Source organism: Nanorana parkeri, unplaced genomic scaffold (assembly GCF_000935625.1).
Source record: "Nanorana parkeri isolate BGI_ZX_2015 unplaced genomic scaffold, ASM93562v1 scaffold7, whole genome shotgun sequence".
Classification (NCBI taxonomy): domain Eukaryota; kingdom Metazoa; phylum Chordata; class Amphibia; order Anura; family Dicroglossidae; genus Nanorana; species Nanorana parkeri.
The window spans coordinates 3,875,190-3,898,990 of NW_017306275.1; the positions used below are offsets into that span (position 1 = coordinate 3,875,190).

General features: G+C 38.7%; 1 protein-coding gene across 9 annotated transcripts in view; it reads left to right on the plus strand.

The window, feature by feature from the left end:
* PTPRM (protein tyrosine phosphatase, receptor type M) overlaps positions 1 to 23,801 on the plus strand; it is a 606,372-nt gene that overhangs the window by 287,993 nt on the left and 294,578 nt on the right. For all 9 annotated transcript variants that reach the window (XM_018553724.1, XM_018553732.1, XM_018553757.1 and 6 more), the window contains exon 8: positions 20,290 to 20,598. In XM_018553724.1, coding sequence (XP_018409226.1) covers positions 20,290 to 20,598 — 309 coding nt within the window. The remainder of the gene's footprint in view (positions 1 to 20,289; positions 20,599 to 23,801) is intronic.

A 23,801-nucleotide genomic window follows, 5' to 3' on the forward strand; every position in this document is an offset into this window, starting at 1 on the left:
AAAAGCATTGAGAGTTTACTATTGGCTATTGCAAATTGAAATAGCCAATAGTAAACTAGCATTGTACCCGCCCTCTTTTGCAGTTCCCCATCAGGTCCAACAGCAGAGGGCGGGTACAATGCTAGTTTACTTTTGGCTATTGCAAATTGAAATAGCCAATAGGAATCTAGCAATGCATTCCAATAGGCAAAACATTTTTTTTGTTTTTTTTTTCTATTCTGACACTGCTCCGTGTCAGAATAAAGAAAAAAAATGACAAAGCAGTGTTCCTCTCCTGTGCGACCGGGAGCAGGAGGCTCCCAGAGCGCCCGGGGGAGGTTTTTTTTTCCGTTTTTTTTTTATGGCAGCAGAACCGCCGGACAATAGAAAACTGTTGGGCAGAGCTAGCTGTCATTGCTAGCTCCGCACAATCGTTTTTTATTTACTTTTTTTTTACTTTTTTAACAATTTTTCTGTTCTGCTTGGTCCCTCTGAGGGATTCGGCTATTCACTCACTGCTGTTCGGCATCTATAAGAAAAGGCCGAACAGCAGTGTGTAGCCTGCCGGAGGTTCGGCTCAGCCGATCCAGATGTTGGATCGGCTGAGTCGAACTCCTTCTGCACTTCGGGTCAGCCGAACATGCTGAGCATGTTTGGCCGACCCGAAGCCATGTGAAGCAAGCCGATGTATGGCTTATTTCAGCCGATATACGGCTGAAATCAGCCGTACCAGCCTGAAGTAAATACCCGAACAGTGTTCGGCTCACTTCACGTCGGTTATTCACTCGGCTGCCTACAGCAGCTTAGTGAATAGACCCCTTAGTTTCTAAACAAGGCCATGTTGTGTGGATTTGAGCAAGAAATACCCCATTTGCTACAAATTGTCTGCCGAAAAAGACCCTGGGTTTTCCCCCCAATTTCACTCCACCCCTGTACAACTCCCAGTGTTTGGGCAAGAGGAGGGGAGGATGAATAAGAGGTCACTGTAGCAATGCTTACCTACCTTTATGTTGCAGCACCTCTACCTCTACTTTTATGCTTGCAGGTCATTTATTTTTTGGGGTGGTCCTTCTTTCGGGAAGTGTGGGCAGCCTATGGCTGTAGGATAGTGTGCTTGATTTTTGTTGTTGCCTGCCCTTCCCACTTGCCGTAGATCCCCCTCCCCCCATTTGCTGCTGACATTCCCATGTAATAAACTATGTATGCCCTATTTTGACCAGAGAAACTTAATTGATTCAATCTTACCCAAAGTGTTTGTAATGCTTGTAATCATAAGGAAGTGAAAGGCCCATAACTTTAAAAGTTATATGTCCATTGAGATCATTAAATGTATCATAAGTGCAACTAGCGGAAGTGCCTTAATTTTTACCTATATCAGTCTTATGTAATCCCCTGCATAGCAGGAGTCTGGGAGAGGGAAGACCAGCATTAGGGCCAATTGGAGCCAATCAGGTTTTGCTGCAGAATATGTGTTAACATGGTGACAGGAAGAAAGAGAAGGGTGATAATTAGGGATGTTCAGATTCCAGTTCAGATACGAGTGCCGATACTTGGCATTTTCACGAGAACAACAAGGTTCGCAGCAGTTGTAGCTGTGATAGGGCGTTGGCACTCCACCACTGTCCTGAAATCATTAGTCTGTATTGTTTTAGAAAAACTGTCACATTACACTAAACAAAAATGTATCAGTACTTGTATCTTGTATCTGTAAGTACTTGGACAAGTACTTGTACTTGGCCTGGAAAAAATGGTATTGGTGCGTCCCTAATATATATATATAACAAATCATATATTAAAACAGGGATGCACAAATCCCAAGAGCCCTGTATGCTCCTTAAAAATGTAGCTGGAAAAATATCTGTACTTGTACCAAGTACATTACTTGGTATCTGAACATCCCTAGTGATAATTGATTGTTGTGCTGCTCCCCTATACTGTACTTCACTGACAATATTATTAGCATAGTGTCCTTGGTGTGCTGGGAAGGTGCCACAAGGAGTAGAATGTTTCACCCACTGAGCATATTTCAGAGTTTTCTTCCTTTGTATGAGAGTGCCCCGGTGGTATTCAGATCATACTGGAGTGAGTTCCGAAGACAAGTGCAAACCCGGGGGCAGACCTGTCAGCTGGATGAGCCGGTAGTTCTACTTATGAAAGGAGCGAGATGTTCCAGTCTAATACTATCTCCTGAAGTTTCCAAACGTTAAAGTGTATATTGTCCTCAAATTATTTTTAGATTATTTTAGGTCTGGTGAGTTACATAGGTGAGCACAGCGGTGGAGGTTACATTACCTGGTATGTCTGCAATTATCACAGGGAATCTTTTGGGATCAGGCACCACATATTGGATTATTTATTCACTGTCCAATCCGCAGGATGTGGGTGTGTTCCTTGCTAACATGTAGAGGCCAAATATCTGGCAGCTGTGTCTGGAGTAAGATATTATCTTTACAGAATTACAAATCCTTTGACAGAAAATTCACATTACAACCATTAAGGTACAACAAATGTTCATCTATAAGATAACTACCTGGATTTAGGTTTTATACTCCATACAGGAGGTTGACAAGTTAACTGAGTTATTTATTCTTTTTACAAGAACTGCCATTGTCCTGTAATACAGTATGTAACATAATTCAGTTGTATTCTGCAAAAGGAATAGGCATAGTTAAAATGGGGTGTGTCCTCTTTCTGTTTGGGGGACTTATAACAAACTGCCCAAGGTTCTAAAATCTATAATTACACATTTGACTGTCACCGTGTACTCAAGGTACTTTGTGGCTGTGAACATTTTAGACTACATAATGATTCCCAAGCATTTCCAGCCGACTGGCGATAACCAATGTAACCTGCTGGAAATTAAGGTTACATATTCTCAGGTGGGGATCTCAGACTTGCAGTAATCAATATTTGATGCTGATAGTGCTAACAGTTTATTCCAATGAAATATGTTGACTGGACTGAGAAAAATCAATGGCTGGAAATGAAAAACAAGTGTCAAGCTCAACGGGGGCTTCATGTGTCTTTGATGCTTGGAGGCTTTACACTATTTGCTGCAAATAGATTAGTAATTCCTTCTCCTACAAAATATGCAAAGAAATACTACAGAAAGGACAGGCAGATTGCTCTATTTCTGCAATAAATCTAGAAACAGTGAAATTCTGAATCTAAAAACAGTGCAAATGCTATCTTATGGTGGCTTATAATATAGAAAATGAATTTCCCATCGCAAAAAACAGTTAATTAATTATACTGTACCCCGTGTTTAACATGTTTGCGTTTTTATATCTTAGAACATTAAATAATAACATTAAATGTGTTAAATACTGATATACAGTTATATTTACTGAGTCTGATTTTTGTTTTTGTTTACCATGGCACAGTTTCTGTATTGTTTTAATCTTTGGAACATTTCTCCACTAGCTTTGTACTGCTTCTCAACAAGTTCACTGAGAATATTACCATCTTCCATGGGGTTTTTGAAAACTGCATTGACAGGAGGAAGACGCAATATACCTTTATTCAGTTGTAATATATTACATATGCTTGGGGTTACCATAATTAGATACTGTAATTGTGCAACTTTACATAACTTTATAGGTATACTTGAGGAAGTCATAAAGTGTGCCTGTCCTGGAACTGAGCATTAAAAAATTGCCATCTTTCTGCCAGCGTCCTTAAAGGAGAACTATGAGGTGAGTGCTTTTCACTCACCTCATAGTTCTAGCCGACCTGTGACAATGAGACTGTCACAGGTCGGCTCAGTAGATCGGGAAGTTAGCGATTAACGCACTGTACCATGCAACCGCACCTAACAGGCGTTCTGGTGTGAGAGGTGCATTGCATTGCCATCCATTTGAATGGCACCCCAAACGCAAATGTATCAGAACATGCGGTACCGTGATGTGATGTGTTCCATTGCAGTGCAACTTGGGTCACGACTAAATGACAAATGACCTGAGGTTACACAGGTTGAGAACCACTGCTCTAACAGATACAGCAATGATGAACACTAAAATAATTTTGAGGATGTAATGAGATGGAATGCCAGCTTGATTTAACTAAGACGGTGGGCCTAATTTACTAAAATAAAAGGAAAAGAGCAGGCATAAATCATTATAGTATTTCTGGATTACACACCTGCAAGTGTCCACAAGGTTAAACAGGTATTGATCAGTGGAAACTCTATTACGCACACTGGCGCATGCAATCTTGTATTCTGGCTAGTCTGCACATGCACAAAGATATGCACATGTGCACTACAATACCCATCTATGTACCTTTCATTCAGGTTTTTTACAAAGAAAGTTTTTTTACAGTCTCCTTGGACGAGAGCCCTGCATGCTTGATGTGTTTTTTTTCTTCCTATAAGCTATTTGCGTTTAAAAATGCTAACAGTGGTTAGATACCACAAGCATTAGAGAAAATTACATTTTCATTATAAGCATGCCATTGTTTTACCGGGATACCTTTAGACACTGGTGCGTATATTAGATAGCAAACTACATTTGTTAGTAAATGTATTTGGGGGGAATTTATCAAAACTCGAGCAGACAGAATCTGGAGCAGTAACCAGTCAGCGTCTCTCTTCAGTTTGTTCAGTTAAGCTTTGAAAATGAAAGATAGAAACTGATTGGTTGTCATCGGCAAATTCTGTTTGCACCAGTTTTGAAAAATTCCTCTTATTGCATATACATTGTAACCTGTACTTACACGTTGCGGACACATATTAAATTCTGTGAGCTATCGACTTGCTGGTTCAAGCATAATCAATGCACATGCATAGGCACATACTGTATCATTTACTAAGGTCCAGTGTGTTGGTCACTGTTAAATTATCAGAAATGGCAGTCAATAGTTCAAACTGCAAACAAACCTAGTAAATGAGAAATACAAACCCTGAACTTTTCCCCTACCAATATTTACATTAATATGTATGTTTGCATCCTACAGACATACATGTTTACTTATCATAGAGCACCAAGCTAACAATTGAAGCAAATGTAATTTAACCGCCAACATTTTCCTTATGAAAAGTTCTGCACTGGGTGTCCAATATACCGTGATAACCCCTTAGCAATCATTATGTTTATCCAACTTCGTAAAATATGTGTATCTGTTGAGTTGGAAAAAAACCATATTATAAGCAGATTAACAAAGGACTCTTGGAAAATAAATAGTTAATCATATCCCAGACTATTGCAGTGTGGAGAACATTAGTACTGTATATGGTGCTGAAATGCACTCAAATCCCCCAGGCACTGCTTCATTGGCAGCACGAAGACTTACAAGGTGAGTATATCTTTTATATTGCTGCTTTAATAAGATTATATTTTCTCTGAACAATAGTGCCTGCTGAATGTTTGTTTTAATAGAGTGGTTTACATTAAAGTCCTTTCAAAATTTCATTTGTAAAATCTTTCAGAGCAGTCTGCTACATGACTACCACAAGCAATTCTCAAATATTGCTATCAGACGCAATCAAACACTGCCTCTTGTTTATGCCTTGGTTGGCACATACATTGTATAATCGCCATAATATGATTTGGTGCGACTGTTCAGCTAAGAAATAGGAAATGTCTGATGTCCCACCACAAGGATTTTAGAACTTGACAATGTTCATCTGACAGATGCATTGGCAGTCCCCTATGGAGGTGCTTGTTCCAGTTTGTGGTCATTCAGGTGTAGAATGATACTACTGTTAATACACATACTAAATTTCTCAATTTTTTGTACAATTGATCAAAACAATTGTTCCATCTTCCAGTCACAACTCAAAACTACTTTTAATATTGGGTGGTACAAGTGTTTGGATATGGATGCTTCAAATGTTGTTAGTGACTATCAGGGTTATTCACAAAAGGGTGAAGAGTTTGGAGAAGGCAGGAGAAGTGAACAATCTAGGACAACATAGCTGAACTGGAAAGTGAGCTGAATTGGAGACTTTTTCGAAATCTGTTATTTTGGCCTAGATTGTTCACTTCTCATTGCTTTCTCCAAACTCTTCACTCTTCTGTGAATAACCCTGTATATGATTTATTGTTTGTAACCTACTCACTTCTTTTAAAGTGACACTAAACTCAGGAGTTAAATGCATTCAACTATTAACACAAATATATGTTGTGTCTCACTCAGCTGTAGATCCTCAAATCATCTCTGAATTGGTGCTGACACTGTCTTCTTCAGGGTGGCTACTTTTATTCCCAATGGTTCCTGTGTGTGTTGTAAAGTAACCACCGCTCCAAGCTCACTCCTGTGATGGACTACAATCTCAGAAAAGGGCGCCGGTATTGTTTTTTTCGTTGACTACAATCTCAATACTTATTAGTAAACTAATAGTGAGATTGTAGCTTCAATGATTGATCAGCTTCAGTGGGCCGAAAAGGTCACATTAGGGGTCTAATAGACCTATCATATCTCCTTAAAAGAGAATCTGTCATCACTGAAGTACAATTACATAGATGGCAAATGAGCCCCCTATGTGATAGCAATAAAGTTAAGTAAAAAAAACAAAAACATTTTAAAAATAAAGTTAAATAAAATAAATGTAAAAACACCCGAACGCCCCTTGCGTACCTGTATATACTAACACAAACATTAGTTGGGTGCACCTACATACAGAAATGACAATTGTGCCACAGATATTATCACATACGCCTGAGTGAGAGCAATAATTCTATGGCAAAAATCCACTGTTAACTGTAAACTGATGACCTGAACATGACTTTAGGGCCCATTCACACCAATTGCGGGGCATTCCAGAGCGGCAGCTACTGGAATGCACAGCAATCGCTCACAAAACTCCCCCCTTCATTCTGTGTCGGGAGGGGGTGCTGCGGTGCATTGAAGTCAATGGCACAGCAGCCACGTCCCCAACACGCATTGTGATCGGATGCGTGGCAAAACATTGCCTGCTTTCCGGTCTACTGCAAATGCAAAAAATAGAGCATGCAACATTTTTTGCGTTTGCAGTGGACCAGAACGCAAGCAATATTTTTCCACGCATCCGATCGCACTGCGGGCAGGGGGCGTTTCTGCTGTGCCATTACCTTCAGGCACTGCCATGTCCCCTCCCGCCCCAGAAAAAAGGGGGACGTTTTGTGAGCGATTGCTGTACATTACAGCAGCTGCTGCTCTGGAACTCACCGCGATTGGTGTAAAGGGGCCCTCACAGTGTCACCTACGGACAATTTGGGGTACAATCCTTTTTCAACATTTCATGGGCGCTCGCAATTTTTAAGCTTGGCATGTTGGGTATCTCTTTACTCGGTACAACCTCATCTTTTATATTTTAAAAAAAATTGTATTATATTGTGTTTTTGTGCACTAAAATATCTTAACTTTATTTTGTACTGAAATTTGGTGTTTGATAAACAGTTGAGCTAATATCATGTGACATATAAAAATTTGGCTTTGCCACCTTTTTATTCTACAGGGTCTTTGCTTTCAGGGGTTTTTAAGTAACTCTCAGGCCTAAAATGAAGATTTAAACATGTGCGCAAATCAGCTCTGGGAGCAAAAGGTTTGAATGTTACGTTCGCCTTTTGGACCATGTTCCATTGAGGGTGTAACATGAAACATGGTTACTTTGGCAAACCCCCTCCCACCTCACCCCATTTACTGGAATCAAGGGTGCTCTTCTCTCTGAACTAAGTTCCGCCCACACAGCGGCATCCGTTGGCAGGATCTCTGAATGTAGAAACTATAAGCCCGATCAGCAACCTCGACAGAGGGACTTGTAATTGTTAATGGAATACAAGTTCGGTGATGTCACCATACCTGCTGTCCATTCATTCTTTCTTCTGTCCCTGTTACTGAATGTCTGTACTGAGGTATGGACATGAATGGGAGGAAAACTCTGCAGGAGTCAGAGCATAGCACCCTTGATCCACTGATTGTTGATGCAATGCTTTACTGGCTCCAATGCAAAAATAAATTAATAAATATGCACTATAAAATCAATTTAATACTCAAATATTTGGCTAAATAATTTTGAGCTTATCAGTTAATTATTATGTTAAGAAATTATTTTCCCTTTCCAGCAAATGTACACTCTCTGTAGACAAATGTGTTGTGTAGAGTGCATTTTGAAGTAGACCTTTCAAGTTTCTTGTAGTAACTAGAGTTTTAATATATTTGTTTCCAAACAAGTTTAAAAGTTTCTTTTCTCCGCAGTCCAACAAGCTGTGAATGTTTATTATGTAGCTTGTAGCTGGCACTAGTTAATGTAGTGTGCAGCTTCTACAAACATGTAATCTATCCGTAATTGCACCATGCAGATGTAAGGTAATGCATAGCAAGTACAAACCCATTTTACAGATGCACAGCAGTCTGCTGTACTGCTATTCTGTGGCCATGGAGCGATCCTGATGCTTCTGTTTTCCAGCTTCTAACTCCTGTTCGCTATAAGTCAGTCCGACATGGAGATGTTTTGTGTGCAGTTGTTACAAAATCTATAAACATGTAAAACAGAGGAATATAAACTAATTTCGCGATGAAGTCTTCCAAAGAGAATACAGACAACGCCATAATGGCAGAATGTATCTAATTTGGGTATCACTCGGCTGTAGAGCCTCAAATAATCTCTGAATTGGTGGCAACACTGTCCTTCCTTCTGAAGGGTGGCTACTTTTCCCCATGGTCCCTGTGTGTGTTGTAATGTAGCCACCACTCCAAGCTCGCTCCTGTGATGGACTACAATCTCACATTTAGGGGTTTATTCACTAAGGAGCCGAAGGAATTAGTTGAATGTTCGGCTAATCCTTCAACTCACTTCCCCTAGAGAAACCCTTCGGTTCAGCCGATATTCGATATTCTCAATAGTGTCAGCCCTCATTCCATTATTGTATTGGAAGATGGTTTTGTAGATTATTTGATGAGAACATATATGCTTATTTGTTGCCTCTATCCTGACAACCTTTTATATAAAGTGATTTTAAATTCTTCTCTGCTTCTTCAATTTCTTCTCTGAAGAAGCAATTGATTGGGTATTGCAAAACATATTGAGATGTTATTGTTCTCATTTTTGGGCCTCTGTTATTATCCAAATCGTACAAGCTCTATGTTGATAGACTGATATGATCACATTGAATAGGTTGGCCAGGCTCTATGGCGTTTGATGTGCTGTTTTAAATGCAATGTTGTAATGTTATTTTTGAATTTAATGAAGAATTGATGTTTAATTAATAAAGTTGTATGAGTACCATTAAAGTACACCAGGCTTCTAGTGAACCTGCTTTCCTTGCTCAATCTCTCGAGTATTGCATACAGAAACACAGAGCCCCATTGATTATGTCTCAAATAAGGTATGTAATGTAAATGGTGAGGTTTGATTTAAAAATGTAATTAGCATGTTAATGGAGGGGGGAGGGGAACCAGGGAAGGCAAAAAATAATACAGATTTAATTTTAAAATAAATTAAATTCAGGGAACCCAGCCTACGTTTTTAGTTGCCAATATGATCTAAGCATGGGCAGCCATTTCATGGGATTATTAAGGTTTTATGACTGACTAATCTGCTTGCTCACACAATACCCATGAGGCAATGTTACAGGACTAGGGTACCTTATAGTGCAAATGCTGTGCTGATGTTCCAGGATGATAGCATACATGTCTAAACAAATAAAACAGCAAGATAACATCTGTCATTTTGACTTTCCCAGTCAACATACCTAGACACTTTGGAGCATAGAGAATAAAGTAGTTTTCCACCCCCTTCAACTTTCAAAGTATTGGAGACTTGTCTTGAAGATCTGTTCAAAATCCCACAATTGAGAACATTGCATGACAGCATTTCAAGATGGACTAATGCTCTTCTAGAGCAGGGGTGCCCACGATTTTTGTGTTAAGATCTACTTTTCAAATGATGAGCTACATGAGATCTACCAATGAAAAAAAAAAAACTCCCTCTCTCTCTCTCTCTCCTGGCTTTCTCTCCTCTCTCTCCTGGCTGTCATTTCTCGTTTCTCTCCTGGCTGTCTCTCCTTGCTATCTCCCCTGGTTGTCTTTCCTCTCTCTCCTGTCTGTCTCTCCTCACGCTCTCTCTCCTGGCTCACCTTGCTGTATTTTGCAAACAGTGTAGTGCAACAGACTGTATAAACTAATATTCTTTGATGTAATACATAGCACTTCAACCACCAGTATCCACCAATAAAGGTGTCAGGGAGCTTGGCTCAGCAGACTCAGGCTAATAGGTAATCATGTGTGCACAGCTAAATAAATATACCAAAATGGAATAAAGGGGCCACTATTCACACCCTTCGTGATCTACCAGCATCAGCTTTGAGAGCTACTGGTAGATCACGATCTACCTAATGGGCACCCCTGTTCTAGAGGCAACGGGCAGTGTTACTCCTCATTAAGCAAACAATAATATATTTTTAGATGTTTTGTTATATTTTTCACCTCCTGTATTGGACATGTGACATCACTAAGGGTAGGTGTTCACATGCAAATTTTGATTCCCCCAATATAATCAATACTGTTGATTTTTGGCGCTAAAATAATGTTCATTTTTGTAATTTATGTATTGTTTAGCTGACTCTTCTATTATGTGTTATATTTTTGGTCTACATTTATTACACCTGAGCAACAAAAACAAACTTACTTCCCCTTGTCCTCCTACTTTAAAGGGTATTGAAACCCAAGAGCAAAATTTGATATACGGCAGCTTACCAGACCTTAGGTGTAGTGGCTGCATTTTTTTTTTTTTTCACCTGGTGCCATGAAGTGTGATAGGACCACAGAAAACTTCCCTCTTTCCTTAATTCCCTAACATAGGAGGGATCTATCAGAGTTATTAACTCACTAGATTTTTAGCAGGACCAACAGGTATTGCTTTGCACTCATTGAACAGATATGAACCCTTTGAACAGAAAACACTTTTAAAGCTATAAGAAGGGACTATCAGATAAGTTTATTTTTAGGGTTTACATAAACATAACCCCAACTCTTCCTTTCAACCTAAACCCTAAATCTTACCCTAAACCTCTAAAGTTCAACTTTAACCCGAGCATTTCCCTCTACACCCCACCCGAGCATTACCCTCTACACCCCAAGGTTAGCCATAATCTGTTTTCTCTAGATACTACTAAAGAGAAAATGTTTGCCTCACCCATAGAAGTGGCAATAATACTATGGTGCTAAAAATTCAATGCACAAGAACTATTACTACTGCTATATATATGGACTCATAATCCATAATGCAACTAACTGGTGAACACTTATAATTTAGGTTTTGGTGCTCTTGTGTACCTGACACACAATGACAAACTGCTTACTTTTTTGCCATGTTTTTTCATGAAATGCAGATCAGACTAACTGTAAATATGCAGAATGTGGAAGGTCTGTTTCCTCTAATTAGGTCTGCTTTCCTGCTGTTTTGTGCACACAGCTAATATTGACACAGAAATAACAGTGTAATAAACATTAGGTAATGTGATACATATTAATGGACGTAGCCATGCTGTTACCATCCTTGCCAATACTTCTCTTTACATATCCTGATAAAAAGGCTATATTATCTATATTCCTGATTATAGGGCATAATTATACACAGACATTTAGACAACAGGTGGCAATTGTAGAGCAGCAGTTTTAGTTCGTACCACATCGGTAATATTTATAAATACTAGTTGAAAATGCTGTAAGTCAATCTAAACTGTTATAAGCCAACCATTTTCTAAAATCTTAACCACACTGAAATTGCCTGGGCTGGTTTTAGTAAGAGTAATTATAAGAAATTATTATACATGGACACAGATTATGTTTTAGAGGAGTTGTTCTCAACAAGGAATTGCCTAGAGTTACGCCAGAGATCACTAGGGGTTCCTTGAGCTTTATCTGATTGACTTACCATCTGGTGTCTGCATAGTTCCTCATCCAATGCCACTTAATGAGCCAGCAGCTTGACAACATGCTGTCTGTAAGGGTGGCACTCTTACCACCAATGTAAGGACCAATCTTCCCACTGACCCGTGAGAAATTCATTTTAGCAGGAGTTCCCCTGAGACCTGAGAATTATTTCAAGGTTTCCTCTTGGGTAAGGTTGAGAAAGGCTGTAGTAAGTGTGGCATGCAACATTTGCAAATATAGAAAAATATCCAAAGTCTGTTTTGAAAAACATTTGCTAATGATGATCAAATCAGGACTTTAAAGATGTGGTAATTAACTGGCTAAAGGCAGGTACAACATCTGTTCAGAGCATTTGTAGCATTCTGTTCAGTAGAGGCAAGAGGTCTGGTTTACTAAATATTATACTTTACTACTATTTTTTCTGTCTTTTGATTATCAGGAGGCATTTTGTACTCCCAGGTCCAACATTTATGACACCCCACTCATCCCCCTCCCCCCTCCTCTAACAGCTTGTCTTTTATATATTTTGTTAGTCCAATAAAAAAGATATCATTGCACACTGCAATACTGCGTTTTTGTTTTTTTGACGTCTTGTCTACTGGACTAATACGGCTTACCCATTTATATTGCACTACTATATATATATATATATTTATATATATCTATAGGACCTGTCATGTAAATTAGCTATCACATAGGTGGCTTCTTAGCCCCCCATGTAATAGCAATAGTGTTAAAAAAAGTAATATAAAAATTAAAGAATCATAAAAAAATAAATAAAGAAGCATAAAAAAAAAAATAAAAAAGGAAAAAAAATTTAAGTCCCCCGCCCCCCACATACACACGTAGATATGCGTTGGGTGCGCCTACGTGCGAAAACGACGATTGCGCCTATAGTGCTGCACATGTTACATATCGCCGCAAATGTCGGAATGAGAGCAATAATTCTAGAGCCATCAATCACTGATAACACTAAACTGATGAGCAGTAAAAGCATTTTAATCGTCGCGTATGGGCGTTTTTTGCGATTTTGCGGGTGCACGCAATTTTAAGGCTTGACATGTTTGGTGTCTATTTACACGACGTGACCCCGACTTTTATGTTGTACTAAAAATATGGGTAAGAATAAATGTTTTATAACATAGGGAAACTTTTTTATTTTTTTTACATTTATGGTACTTTTTTCATTATAAAGTAAAAACAAATAACCCCGTGGGGTCACAAAATAAAGCTCTATCTGTCTCCAAAATGTTTTAACATATATTGCAAGGCTTTAGTCCGGTCATGCTGACTGGTGAAATTTTTGACTGACTGGTGAGACACTGCCAAATTTTTCAAGCCCTGTATATATATATATATATATTTGCTATAACATGATTGGGTATTCAAAGTGGAACGCAGCTTCAACTTATAGCACTAGCGCTGACTTTGTAAAGTGAACATACACTTTACAAAGTAAACATTCACTTTGTTAAGTGAATATCTTTACTATTTCAGTAAATCAACTCCATTATGTCCAATACAGCACACAGGATCCATTGCAGAGCTAGTCCAACATGTTGCAAAATCTCTGATTGGCTATGTTCTCTTTTGTATAAGAAAGGATTATTCATGTAATGAGCAGATCAAGTAAAGTGCCACTTCATATGGTAAACACATGGAAAGTTCATCAAGGTCAGAATTATAGCCATTTTGTCGTGGAAAAAAATCTTACAGCCGAACTCGTATAAGCAATTATTGTATATTAGGCATGTATATTCCCACTGGAATTCTGGTGTATTTCTTTTAGATCTGTGCAGTAATTCAGCATAAAACTGCCTCTGTGTGGTAGCTTCCTGTAATACAGACTGATCACTACTGCTTTCTCCACTTGTGCAGAATGACTGGTGTAGTATCCGCCCCCTTCTCTAGTTTTCTGCTGACAGCCTGTAGTGGGTGGGGCCTGCTGGGTGACTCCAATAGCTCTGTTCTCTGCACAAGTTTTGTGCAGCACAGTGATTATGGCATTTTGTGTACAAAAGGTGGATATATATCCTTTGTGACTATTGAGGAATATATTTAAATGAAAGTTTTTGTGCCCGAAGTTTAGCTTTGAACAAATATTCCTAACCAGGTATTGTGTTTGGAAATCAGGTAAAGAGGGCAAGATTGCACATACAGGTTTTTCGAGAGGTTCACATATATTATCAACCTCAGCCTTATGCTTAATTCCTTGTCAGGAGCAAAGAAGCTTTGGATTTTCCTTGTGCTATTTTGCTGCTTTCTAGAAAGCTCTCTCTGCTCCCTGTTTGCAATCAATATGGCATATCCTCCTAAGAGCAAGATAATTACAAAACAGGTTTCTCAACAGGAAGAACATTGTGAGCAAAAACAGTCTGAATTATGGCTGAATTAAAAAGGCAGATCATTTGTATTTTCCTCTATTTATTACTATTTCACAGAGTGCTTTAAACAGTTCCAAAAGTTTCACATTTTTAAAATTTGACATTCTGATTTTTTATTGGCACAGTGCTCTATTATTAATAGGCAGCCTAAGTGCAGTGCAGGTTTGGGCTGTATTGATTGGGAATATTTCAATTGGGTTGGATGGTTTGCTGATTATATCTGTTGTTTTCAGCTTTTGTTTTCAAAGATAAGAATGTATTTAATTCATAAATGAATCGCCAAACATTTTTTAAACAGACCAGGATATTTGAATCTTGAACATGGGTGTTTTATAAAAGTTATACTCTTGTTTTCATGGTAAATTTGCAATAACATTACATCTAGAGTTGCTATTCTCTTCCTTAGCTTTTAAGTAGCACCATATTTATTCAAAGCCTCTTGGCATGCCAAATGTTTTATCTGTGTAAATGGAGCATGCAGGTTAATGGAAGAAGGAGGTTGGATGTTGGTGCCATTCTTACTTTGGGGGAAACAATAGTAAAAATAGCTTATAGTATTGCTGGTTCACGCTAGAATGATTGCCTAGGGCTGTCTGCTACTAGTTTGTATACATTATGCACATTACAATCTCACTCTTCCAGCACTCAGAAGACCATTAGTGAATTCCCTGTAACGATCTTTGAAGATGACCAACACACAGGAGGACTGCTGTCCTCTAGGACACTGGTAAATGTCCTCAAGGTACATGCAAAAAAACACAAATGGAGACAGCGCCTATAGGACCACCAAGGGATGCAGCTACCAGCTAACGTGTTTGGGGATATGCCCCCTTCCTCAGAGCTAGCCCTAAGGAAGGGAACATATCCTAGAAACGCGTCAGCTGGTAGCCACATCTCTTGGTCGTCCTATATTTGGATGATGTTATGTAATGCAATTTAGATGTTTCCTGGCATATCTTTAGAGTGCATGACTCCACATTGTACATATGAGTAGTTTTCTTACTGTGGATTGAATTTTATCTATGTATAATAAATGGAGAAGGCTCTGTCTCCCTTTGTTTTTGTTTTTTTTACATTATGCACATTGCCCAATCGGCTAAATTCAGATGATAGTTATCTTAAAGCGCAATTGAGCTATTGGGAACATTAGGGAAATGTTAATTGTGACTAAGCAGTGACTTTAAAAAGCAACCTTCAAATTCCTGAAAAAAAGTACCCTTCCTGATATGTGACGGTGACTAGGCACTCCTGTGTCTAGAGCCTCGTAGCTGTGCATACACAGTGAGAGATGTAGGTCACTGCTTTACAGTGGATTTGCATTGAGATTTTGTGATGTCACTACTGTGCTCTTTACGGTTTTCCTTGCTGGAGGCTCTAACATGTGGAAGCAAAGCCCTACCTGTACCAAGATAGCCACCTCTATACAGAAAGACAGTTTAGAATAAGGGGCAGTAAGTCAGTAATTAGACAATAGCTGCAGGGGACAACAGGCAATTCTGGTGACTAATCATTTTCCCCCAACCTGCCTTTTTTTGGCACAGCTTCCAGATTTCAGTTCCTCTTTAAGCCAAAGGACTTATTTGCAGTAGGTTTAGATTTCACATCACAAAATCCACGTTGGTCACAAAGTTTATAGTTTTTTTATTATAAAGTATAGGCTCTGCCATCCATACAGGGATCCTGCGCATGAATAAAGGGGCGTGATGCTGGTGACATCATTGACCATATATAGCAAAATGGCCATATTAGGTGAATTAAATTGCTATTGGCAGCTTCCTTCCAGGTTTGGATGAGTTCAGACTTGGTCCGAACTCAAGTTTATCCCTACTCCAGAATGGTCTAGTTCTAACATGAGATTAACGACTTGGATAATAACTTCATGCATGACACCTAAGCTTTTCTTTTATGCTGCAAAACCACATTTCCATGAACACTGCCTTATCAGTAATACTGGTGTCAGGCAGGTAATATCTTCAATCAATCTATCAAAAGACATGTTTCTCAAGCCTGCTACCATATATCTTATGGTAAATTGAAGTCTTTTAGTATTGTATTTTCAGCTTCAGGAGCTTCACAGAGATAGTAGAAGAAATGTCTAACTACCTCTTCTGTTAATGCTTCAGGAGATTCACAGAGATGGTAGAAGAAATGTCTAACTACCTCTTCTGTTAATAATGTTTAACATATCTGTCGATGGCACTTGCAGTATGATTTTGAAAAACTGTTGCTAGAGGATGGTTGAAATTAAAATGTATCTTTGCACTCTTCCACTTTCATTTATCAGCTAAAAACATGCCTCTCCATAGAAAAAAAAGAGTAAAATTACTTATGCACATGGCTGTCTGTCTTTAGACTTCTCTAGAATTAGCCTGTCAAGGAATGCAAACCTAATGTGCAGTTGTAGCAAGTAACGTTGTCTCTACCGCAAGCTGATGTCTAAGTAGATTTGAAAATGAAAGGGGTTATTATAAAGTGATTGCAGCACGAAGAGGTATGTCATTTTAACGGGCAACTTTTTTTCTGGTAAGCAGTTGTTTTGTTTTACATCATTTCTATTTATTGTCTGGATGCGACTGTGAAGATGTAATAAAATTGGCTGAGAATGTTTAATCTGTGAGTCTTCATAAAGTGTCTGGAAGAAAGTGGATCATTTTGTGAATGACAGAATTTGTTTTCTGCGCTAAGGAATGTAGAACAGTATGAAACTTGCAGGTGTTTCATCAACCTTCGGGTCAGAGACCCAGGTACCATTACCTGTAATTGCGCTATTATGAAAGGAGTGCTTAGTTGGGACTTGAAATTGTAGAATTCAGTGTGCTTTTAGTGCTGAGCATTTTCATTTCAGTCTCCAAAAGAATGGAATTAAGGAGGTTTTAAGGAATAAAAAAAATGAAATATGTCTCTGACTAGACTTTGCAAAATGGTATTACTCTTATATATATCTTTATTGCCTGCCATACCAAAGGGATCCTTTTTTACCTAATACTGTCAGTATACTGTGCTCAACATATCATACAATTTTCACATAGTAAAGTCTATAATGCTTTCAAAGCCCAGCTCCAGCCCAAAGTTTTTATTTTGTTTGGGATTGAGCAGGAAGGAGAAGTGCCTCTGTTGTTTTATTCATTTCCCTGTTGTCAGTCACTAGCCTACCCATCAGGTGAGCATAGTAAGGCCACCAAACAATTCTGAATGGAGCCTTTACATCAGGTGTCCCTAGTAACTGCCTATTTATTCCAAGAAGGATGTATCTGTAAGCACACTCAGATATTTTAAAACAGTAATTTAGCTCAGGATTTGGATAGGGCCATATTCTGAGACTGGAGACACCCAGAATATGGCTATATACAAGTCTGGGAGGGAAGAGAATTTCATCTAAGAGATCATGAAGACAAGGAGATTGAGTAGTTGGGGTGATGATTTTGGTGTAGATAACATTTATGAGAGCTGGGGGGGAAGTATATTACTGTAGTTCACAAACAGTCTCCAGGTTGAACTTTAGCCCATATGGTGGATTGCCTTTCAATAGAAACTAATGGGGATTATACTGAACGTGTGTGGCCAGCACAAGAGACTTTTTTCCTGACGAAGCTGTGCAGCTCCCACCTGCTACACATCTTCTGCTATTGAAGATCTGAGCAGCAGGGATGGGTAAGTGTATTGGGTTGAGTGCTGAGGTGGAGATGTTATACAAAGGATAACTTACTAAAAGTACAGGTATACTTTAAATGTTCCTACAACTGATACTAGCTAGACTTTTTGCCTGTTACTTTTTTACCTTCTGCCCCCTTTCTGATTTAGTTTAAGTTTGGTCTTGGGGTCTTACTTTTTGTGACTTCATAGCTAAATACTGACAGCTGCCAATTGCCTGTACAATGACACTACTGTAGTTGTCAGCGAGGACAATCTCATTTGATAGAGGGATGATAATCGAAGCTTAGCCATTGAGCCAGGGAACACACTCCAGTAACAAACAGAAACCAAATCACAGAGGGGCAAAGAAGAGACTTTCTGGCTAATAAAGGAAATAGCAAGAACCTTGGGGTGTCTGCTCTTGGGTGGAGGTTTTTTTTAAGAGTTTGAAATGGAGTACAGGTTCACTTTAAACTTTTGCAGCTGCCACAAAATGCAATTTTACTGCTACCTCTGTTACACTACCTCATGATCAATTGCTTTTGTAAAACACTTGCTTTGTAAGGATTCTGTGAGTAGCTATCTGCTTGGTATATTATACTGGCTGCATGACATGTGGTGACCGATGCCTACATTATTATGTTGTATGGCAGCATTGTATAGTAAGCCACATTGCCAGACCTTATAAATGCGCTCATTTGTATATAATTACATCCATTTGGTGGACCACAGTAAAAAATAAAGGCTTTCAGTAGGGAGGCACAGCAGCCAGTTTAACTTTGGAAAGACAATTGTCCAGGTTTGTTTTGAAAGGAAGCAAGTCATTAACAATTTGGTAATTATCGGAGAAAGGGCGATGGCAGTCATTAAATCTTTTTTCTGGAACTGAATTAAAGATTTCAAGAGCACGAGGAAGCACAAATGCAAAACATCCGTCATTTGCATATTTATATCTCAGAACACAAAGTAAAGAGGAGCAGAGGGCCTGCAGCAGGGTCTTTTATTCCTAAGCCAGGTTTTGATTATCATTGGCAGTATCCTCAAATTACACCTTAAATGTCTCAGAGAAGCTGAAATTGAGTTTCAGGGGGGAAAAGTGCCACGACTGTAATAGGAGCTAAACACTAAATTCAAAAGAAATGAACTATGAATTGTACCAGCAATGGAAATTGATTCTATCAGTCAGTCCTGTAGCATACAGCAAGTGCACAAGAAGCGAGAATCACTGATTAAATAGTATTCAGAAGTGCCACAGGCTAAATATGGGCCAGTTACTCCCTCGGGTCAGAGCTGCACCTGTCAGGCTTCATTGCCTGATACCCAGCGTACGCTGGCAGGAGAAGAGCACTGGTGTATGTCGAGTGCTATAGGCACAGTCAGGGGAATTGATAGGCATTACCTGACTAAACTTCAGACGTGACAAACATTCCATTCTGCAAGGAAGCAATCTAACTGTCTCCTCATGAATCAGCGGACCTGGAGTGACTCCGCTGACCTCATGATTCATGCTGCCGGGACCTATCATAAATGGTGATAATTCTGTAGGAGACACTGCTACTTTATCAAGTTAACTGGGGCACACTAAAACAGCTTTGTAACCTATAAGAAAAGTTAAAACAGATAGAAATGTATTCCTCACGGCACAGTCGCCATCCAAAGAAAGTTAACTTTGCCCGGTGAGACTTAAAGGTAAAGGTCCACCTTTAAAAAAAAAAATATAACCATTTATATAATTATATATATATACTGTAAATATATATAGGTTTTTTTTTTTGCATAGGATCCCATAAAGCGTTGCAAACCAGATCAGTGGACCGTGGGTGCAATGCTCTTGCTACTGCAGTCTCTTCCTCCTGCCCCTGTCTGTTCTGCAGTATGGGCATTCAGTAACATGGACAGGAGGATGAATGAAAGGACTACAAGTGCAGTGACATCAAAGGATGTGGTGTGGGCGGAGCCATGCACAGCCATGCTAAGTTCGAAAACTAGCAGCAGCCTTTTTGGGAGAAGAACCCCACAATTCAGGTAAATGGAGGGGTGGGTGGTGGCAATGTCACCATGTTTCATGTTACACACTGAATATGGGTGTAACAGGAAATGTAGTATAAATGGAAATTTCACCAGCATTAAGTACAACATACACGTACTTTATATACTTACTGTATGAGAAGATTTATGTTTAAATGAATGGTCTGGTGACAGGGTCTCTTTTAGAAAAAGAGATGGCACTTCTTGGGCAAATGCTAAATCACATTAACACAAATATACTTCAGTGTATCACCTACATTTCTATCAACGTCTGCGGTATATTATGTTGCTTTTACTTCAGAAACAGTAATGTATTAGTTCTTTGTACATATGTGTTCATATGCTATGATTGGTATTTCATTAAATATGGTAAAGCTCGTACTATACCAACATATCTGTCATTTCTCTTTAGATCCTATGCATGGTCCACGGAAACTTCAAGTGGTTGACATACAGTCCAGACAAATAACCATTCGCTGGGAGCCATTTGGATACAATGTTACACGCTGCCACAGCTACAATCTGACAATTCTGTACAGATACCAGATTGGAGGTCAAGAACAAGCCAGAGAGGAAGTGAGCTGGGATACAGACAGCTCCCATCCCCAGCACACCATCATTAGTCTGACTCCATTTACCAATGTCAGTGTCAAGCTTGTTCTTATGAATCCAGAGGGAAAGAAGGAGAGTCAGGAACTCATAGTACAGACTGATGAAGATGGTAAGTTCTCATTGATGGAATAACTGAATGCAGTCCTTTTTTTGTTTTGAGGCAATGTGTGAATTTTGAATGCAGTCTGCACCTTTCTGAAGGAGGTCATTAAATGAGGTTTCACCTTGCCATATGGCTCCTGGCAAGGTTCCTTTGTATATGAGGAAGGAGTACACCAATAAAGTACCTGAATCCTTCCAATGTGTACAGGAGGCTGGTAAAAAATATACTGTGGATAAGAGGAGCCTAGTGCATCTAGCATCTATTAAGAAAACAATTTATCAAATAGAGCAAACCTAGTATTTACAGCATTCGGTATATTTTTAAGTTTAGGTGGCAGTTTTGACATACTGTTAAAAATTAAAGTGTACGTATGGGCAATTTTTTATTGCTTTTTTTTTTAGTTTTGGATAGATTGGAGAAGGGTTGGTTCATCTGTCAGGTTTTTATTGCTGCCTATGTTCCAGCTGGGGAGATTTACCCCTTTATTTTTCCTGGTAACCATTGTCAACGAGACAGACAGTGATGGAAATTCCAAAATTTTAAAGCTGTTAGAGCACAAAGAGAAAGAAAATCTTGCAACTGAGACACCCGTCTCTTGACAACTCTTGTAAGATGAAAGTTCTGTTCACTTTGGAGAAATGTCCACTCATTTCCCTTTGCATTTTCAGGTCAGGAAGTAAAAAAAAAATCTTCCCAGTGAGACACAAACAGCAAAAAAAAAATCTTATAGGGTTTTAACCCTTCCCTACTTTATTTAAAACTAGGAAAAAAAAGTTTTGGTTTTATATACACTTTAAGCATCAAAATGGCCCATTGTGTGCTCATTCCTGTCTGTCCATTTCAGTGCTTTGATTTGTGTCATCCTAGTTGCATCTTTCACGTGCACCCCACTCCAGTCATTTGCCCAACATTAAATCAAGAGTGGAACCAATTGTGTTAAATCATTGAAGTACCAGACCTTAGAGTATCCAACCTAAAAGGTACTTGGCACATACCTTTCAATGAATCTCAAATATCAGGTAAAACAAGAAATTAATTTTACACTGGGTATTTTTTACCAGCATTGTGAAAAAGAAGCAAATAGGTATTAAGGGACTGTAATACTGAATGAGCTCTGTTATTATTATCAGCCATATTTTTTTCAGTTTGGCCCTGCAGTCTCTTTCCAGTCTGTACCTACTATACATGGGTATCTTGTCAAATCCTTCTAACTGCCATTTTCAGAATTTTCAGAAGGGGAGGATTGACAGCAATGTCTACAGGGTTCCTCCCCCTGAATAAGAAGCTTGCTCACCCCATATTGTTGTAGCATTGTTTTAACATTGTTTTAAGATTGTTTTAAAATTGTTGCAATATTAAAATTGGGTTTAAACATATCCATTCCTCTTACCACATTCCATCTCAGTTGTGCTCTCGATATTTTTACCGTTTTTATCCTGAGGATTGACAGCAAGCACACCCTACCTATTTTTCTCAATTTAGGTACCCTTTAAATCTCTTTCAGACTGGCCATGGATGAGCAGATATCTTGAAGAGAAAGAGCACTAAGAAAGCTGCTTTCCTTTTGTACATTGCCACATCATGAAGATGCACACTGAACTTCTTAATTTTGCATACAGACATTTTATAACATTTTAGAGAACCTCTGTGTGTAATAATGCATTTAATAGTCGGAGGCAATTGTCACCTCTTAGGAAACCCTCACACTGCAAAATTTTTTTTGCCATTGACAAAAATTATACCTGAATCTGTTACTTGGCAAGATCGCATCATGTATGGGCACCCCCAGGTTTGAAAATGTGTACCCTGCATTTGCTGCAGAGTAGGACGGGGCTGGGAGGTAAGAAGCATCTGCACCTTCCAGCCAGTACTAATAATGGTCTTGTGGAGATATTTCAACATTCAGACATTGTTCAGCACAGTCAGTGACAATTGGTGGAAGTTATAAAGTTACCTGATCCCTTCCTAGACCTGCCATCGCAGCCTTGTTTGTGGCTTTGGAGGTACAAAGGAAAAAGAAGCTGATGCTGAAAGATGTGAAAGGTGTGTCACAATAAACTATGTCCTTTAGGAAATATTATACTGTACGTCAAAGTAGCAGTTCAAACTAAATATAAACCATAGTAAAAAAAAATGTTCTTCTTAAAAAGATGAGTGTCCATTGTAGCACTACATTTGGCAGAGTCTCTGAATGCAGAATTTGCTGTTATGGCCCCCAAGTCAGGAACTCACTCATATTGTGCCTATAGGAGAGCTTTGGCAGGGACTTCAGTGACCAATAAGTGCCAAAATAAATTAGACATCAAATCGTTTCTTATAAAAAACACCTGCCTGACTCTTTTGTCATCCATGCTTTGTAGATGTACTAAATTAAATAGAATTCTCCTAAAGTGCAGATGTCATATTGTAAAAATAGTTTCTTGAATGTCTGTAATAAACCAATGATGTATATACAGTAGTATATCAAGGAAGAACAGTACTTCTCCGCATTAATATGTGCACTGGTAATATTCAGATGCTGTGTGTTCATAATTTATTACTTAGCTGTGCATCCATGTGGATATATATTTCAACATTGCATTACTCTATATTCTTGAAGGAATATAAAGTCAATTCAAGCATTTCCTTGCAATAACTGAGCCTCCCTAATCAACCACTACTGATGTCAAATTTCAGCCTGCATACATAATAGGCAAAATGACTGCTCCTGTATACTTATAAGCTACACGTAGAAATGTTTTTATTATACATATAATCATTGTTTATCTAAAGCTCATTGTGTGTGTTTACATATCTAAAAAAAATGCCAGTCTGACCAACAGTGATATTTTAGTTATGGGTGAAGCCTGAGGACTGGGTTAGCGCCTGGCTTTTTTTTTTGTCTTAGATACTCCAGCACTAAGATCTCCTTGCCATAAAATCCAATTCTGTTCCTGATGTTTTGGTTGCTCTTGTCCACTTTTGCCTATTCTACCTCCTCCTGTTACATTTTCTATAACAGAATATAACATTAACGGGTAAAGGGGATCCTCGTGGCCCTGCCAATGATTATATACAGTATACATACTTACAATGGTCCAAACTGGACCACTGTAAGTATATATACATTTTAAAAGCTGGAGTTCTACTTTAAATTCAAGTTGACAAGTGGAATGAGACCTCACAATGTATATATATTTAAACCTTAATATATATTAATTTATATATAT